At 38.4% G+C, this 5,000-nt stretch overlaps 1 protein-coding gene across 1 annotated transcript in view; it reads right to left on the reverse strand.

The window, feature by feature from the left end:
- Nucleotides 1-4,987, reverse strand: part of LOC135530616 (protein NOXP20-like) — a 26,530-nt gene extending 21,543 nt beyond the window's left edge. Inside the window, exons 1-3 of the mRNA XM_064958906.1 lie at nucleotides 4,325-4,987; nucleotides 3,193-3,519; nucleotides 2,894-2,978 (exon numbers count right to left, since the gene is read on the reverse strand). Coding sequence (XP_064814978.1) covers nucleotides 2,894-2,978; nucleotides 3,193-3,519 — 412 coding nt within the window. The 5' untranslated portion in view covers nucleotides 4,325-4,987. The remainder of the gene's footprint in view (nucleotides 1-2,893; nucleotides 2,979-3,192; nucleotides 3,520-4,324) is intronic.
- Nucleotides 4,988-5,000: the final 13 nt, after the last annotated feature.

Raw genomic sequence — 5,000 nt, forward strand, 5'->3', positions numbered from 1 at the left:
TTAACTATATAAAAGGTTGGTTCATTAGACATCAACCCCTATTAACTAATAAAAGGTTGGTTCAGACATCAACCCCTATTAACTATATAAAGGTTGGTTCAGACATCAACCCCTATTAACTATATAAAGGTTGGTTCAGACATCAACCCCTATTAACTATATAAAAGGTTGGTTCATTAGATATCAACCCCTATTAACTATATAAAAGGTTGGTTCATTAGACATCACCCACTATTAACTATATAAATTAGACATCAACCCCTATTAACTAATAAAAGGTTGGTTCATTAGACATCAACCCCTATTAACTATATAAAGGTTGGTTCAGACATCAACCCCTATTAACTATAAAGGTTGGTTCATTAGACAGAACCCTATTAACTAATAAAAGGTTGGTTCATTAGACATCAACCCCTATTAACTAATAAAAGGTTGGTTCATTATATTAACTAATAAAAGGTTGGTTCATTAGACATCAACCCCTATTAACTATATAAAAGGTTGGTTCATTAGACATCAACCCCTATTAACTATATAAAAGGTTGGTTCATTAGACATCAACCCCTATTAACTATATAAAGGTTGGTTCAGACATCAACAACTATTAACTATATAAAGGTTGGTTCATTAGACATCAACCCCTATTAACTAATAAAAGGTTAGTTCATTAGACATCAACCCCTATTAACTAATAAAAGGTTGGTTCATTAGACATCAACCCTATTAACTAATAAAAGGTTGGTTCAGACATCAACCCCTATTAACTATATAAAGGTTGGTTCATTAGACATCAACCCCTATTAACTATATAAAGGTTGGTTCATTAGACATCAACCCCTATTAACTATATAAAAGGTTGGTTCATTAGACATCAACCCCTATTAACTATATAAAGGTTGGTTCATTAGACATCAACCCCTATTAACTATATAAAAGGTTGGTTCAGACATCAACCCCTATTAACTATATAAAAGGTTGGTTCATTAGACATCAACCCCTATTAACTATATAAAGTTTGGTTCAGACATCAACCCCTATTAACTATAAAAAGGTTGGTTCATTAGACATCAACCCCTATTAACTATAAAGGTTAAAGGTTGGTTCATTAGACATCAACCCCTATTAACTATATAAAGGTTGGTTCAGACATCAACCCCTATTAACTATATAAAAGGTTGGTTCATTAGACATCAACCCTATTAACTAATAAAGGTTGGTTCATTAGACATCAACCCCTATTAACTATAAAAGGTTGGTTCATTAAATCAACCCCTATTAACTAATAAAGGTTGGTTCAGACATCAACCCCTATTAACTATATAAAAGGTTGGTTCATTAGACATCACCCCTATTAACTAATAAAGGTTGGTTCATTAGACATAACTATTAATAATAAAGGTTGGTTCATTAGACATCAACCCCTATTAACTATATAAAAGGTTGGTTCATTAGACATCAACCCTATTAACTAATAAAAGGTTGGTTATTAACTATTATATAAAGGACATCAACCCCTATTAACTAATAAAAGGTTGGTTCATTAGACATCAACCCCTATTAACTATATAAAGGTTGGTTCAGACATCAACCCCTATTAACTATATAAAGGTTGGTTCAGACATCAACCCCTATTAACTATATAAAAGGTTGGTTCATTAGATATCAACCCCTATTAACTATATAAAGGTTGGTTCAGACATCAACCCCTATTAACTATATAAAAGGTTGGTTCATTAGACATCAACCCCTATTAACTATATAAAGGTTGGTTCATTAGACATCAACCCCTATTAACTATATAAAGGTTGGTTCAGACATCAACCCCTATTAACTATATAAAGGTTGGTTCAGACATCAACCCCTATTAACTATATAAAAGGTTGGTTCATTAGACATCAACCCCTATTAACTATATAAAAGGTTGGTTCATTAGACATTAACCCCTATTAACTAATAAAAGGTTAGGTCATTAGACATCAACCCCTATTAACTATATAAAAGGTTGGTTCAGACATCAACCCCTATTAACTATATAAAAGGTTGGTTCATTAGACATCAACCCCTATTAACTATATAAAAGGTTGGTTCATTAGACATCAACCCCTATTAACTATATAAAAGGTTGGTTCATTAGACATCAACCCCTATTAACTATATAAAGGTTGGTTCAGACATCAACCCCTATTAACTATATAAAAGGTTGGTTCAGACATCAACCCCTATTAACTATATAAAAGGTTGGTTCATTAGACATCAACCCCTATTAACTATATAAAGGTTGGTTCAGACATCAACCCCTATTAACTATATAAAGGTTGGTTCAGACATCAACCCCTATTAACTATATAAAAGGTTGGTTCAGACATCAACCCCTATTAACTATATAAAGGTTGGTTCAGACATCAACCCCTATAAACTATATAAAAGGTTGGTTCAGACATCAACCCCTATTAACTATATAAAGGTTGGTTCAGACATCAACCCCTATTAACTATATAAAAGGTTGGTGTGACATCAACCCCTATTAACTATATAAAGGTTGGTTCATCAGACATGTATTAACTATATAAAGGTTGTTCAGACATCAACCCCTATTAACTATATAAAGGTTGTTCATTAGACATCAACCCCTATTAACTATATAAAGGTTGGTTCATTAGACATCAACCCCTATTAACTATATAAAGGTTGGTTCAGTACATCATGTGTGTGTGTGTGCGTGTGTGCGTGCGTGCTGGAATCATACCGTGTGTGTGTGTGTGTGTGTGTGTGTGTGTGTGTGTGTGTGTGTGTGTGTGTGTGTGTGTGTGTGTGTGTGTGTGTGTGTGTGTGTGTGTGTGTGTGTGTGTGTGTGTGTGTGTGTGTGTGTGTGTGTGTGTGTGTGGAGACTTACCCACAGTAGATGTGGCACTGGTCAGTAGAGACTTCCCCCAGGAGCCCCATCCACCCCAACCTTTCCCCTTGACCTGAAGAGAGTCCTACACACACACACACACACACACACACACACACACACACACACACACACACACAATAACACCTGCATTGTTTGGGGTTTTCGGCTGGGTTTCTGTACAGCACTTTGAGACATCAGCTGATGTACGAAGGGCTTTATAAATACATTTGATTTGATTTGATCACCACAATGAAAACATGACATCACTATGACGACAGCCAATCAGCCAATGATACCTCTTCCTCCCCCTCGGCAGCAGCGGTCTCCGCCTCCAGGCTCACCAATTGGCCACACTCAGTCACCTGATCCTCCACGCCGCCGCCGCCCCCTGATTGGTCAAGAGGAGCCTCATCTCTGTCGTCCCTGGTCACGTCTTCTCCTGCCACCTCGTTGGCTGGCTCAGAGCCCTCGGAACCCTCCGCGGCCAACGAGGGCTGGGGGATGGGTGTGGGAGGCGGGAGAGCTGTGTGTGTGTCTTCTCCTGGGGGGCTGGGGTCGGTGTGGGAGGGGTCAGAGAGAGGAGCGGGGGGGAATATGGGAGGGTTGGAGTCAGACATGTTCATCTGGAGAGAGAGAGAGAGGGAGGTTTATTTTTTAATAGTGACTGATTTATCCCAGTAAAATCTGTGGTGTTTTCACTAGGAACCAAACGGGGCGGGACCTAATTTTCGTTACAAAAACTCAACTGTTTGGACTAAATGACTACACCCCCAGTATTGCTGAACATTGACGTTTAACAATCAACTAAAACTAGCCAGTGAAGATGAGATAAGCAGAAACACAAGCTAAACTGTCTTCCCGGTGCGTTCAACAGGACGCAACGGTTTGTTACGGTCAAGATAGAAATATACTATGTAGAACAAACATGACTCTCTTGCCATGTAGAATCACGTCGGGTCTATTCATTAGAATTGCCATTTGCAATGTTCCCGAAACGTTTTCCAAATGAACATGGCCACGCGGTTCACGCGACAGCTCGTTATATTACAATGGTGCATTACCGCCATCTAGCGGTCACGTCATATCAACGCGTCGACCACAGCACTGTTTTCCTTTGGCTTTGACACAGTCAGGAGACAGCAAATCTTTCAGTCTCAAAACATTAATAAATAAATATAATTTGAAATAAAAGTTAAGACACACGTATACCATGTATACTGCGATATGTTGTGACATATATAACAAATAAATAACACACGTTTAATTATCCTACAAATAGTCAAAAATAATTCACTAGGTTTCACTTTTACAAACACAGATTCTGCAACTAGGTTACTGTCACTAAGAGGGAAATTGAAAACCCTAATTCAATGACCACGCGGTTTGGTATGTATGTATGTATGTATGGTAAATGACTGTGCATCTCACCGGTTCGTCTCGCTGCTGACAACTCTCTCCGCTAGACGCGCTCCTTCCGCCCCGCCACGTAGACAGGGATCCGCGTGTTGTCCGTCGGTGCTGTGGGAGGTGACGTCACCCCCGGGAGCGCGTCAGAGAGGGAAGAGTTCGGGAGAGAGAGGTCCAACTCGGCGGAAAACGTGTCTCCCTCCAGCAGGTGGCGTTTTTGTCATTGTTTCACCCATCAGGCAAGTCGTTTTTTTTGTATGGACGTGAATAAGAGTGTCGCATTTAATCAACAAGAACAAACAAAATGAATGGTTTATTTGCTTCGTGAGGTTTATTTTATATAATGTAAGTTTCGTAATGCTTTAAGTTGTTACGAATGTACCGGTATAAGTAGGACACGTTACATCACGGTAACTTTGAGAATAAACACTTTATATAAAAGGTTGTCTTGAGACGGTAAAGCATATTCATGATATGAGGCTAGGGCGTCTCTCAATTCAAAATCATTTCAATTTATGGGCTATATTGTCATGGGAACATATGTTAAACATTGTCAAAGCAAGTGAAGTAGATAATAAACAAAAGTGATATAAGCAATAAAAATTAACAGTAAACATAACACTCACGAAATAATAAAGACAATTCCAATGCCAAAGTTCCCGTTTGAACGCACTGAAAATAGCTCCTATAAAAGAGC

Source organism: Oncorhynchus masou, unplaced genomic scaffold (genome assembly GCF_036934945.1).
Source record: "Oncorhynchus masou masou isolate Uvic2021 unplaced genomic scaffold, UVic_Omas_1.1 unplaced_scaffold_1396, whole genome shotgun sequence".
Classification (NCBI taxonomy): Eukaryota; Metazoa; Chordata; class Actinopteri; order Salmoniformes; family Salmonidae; genus Oncorhynchus; species Oncorhynchus masou.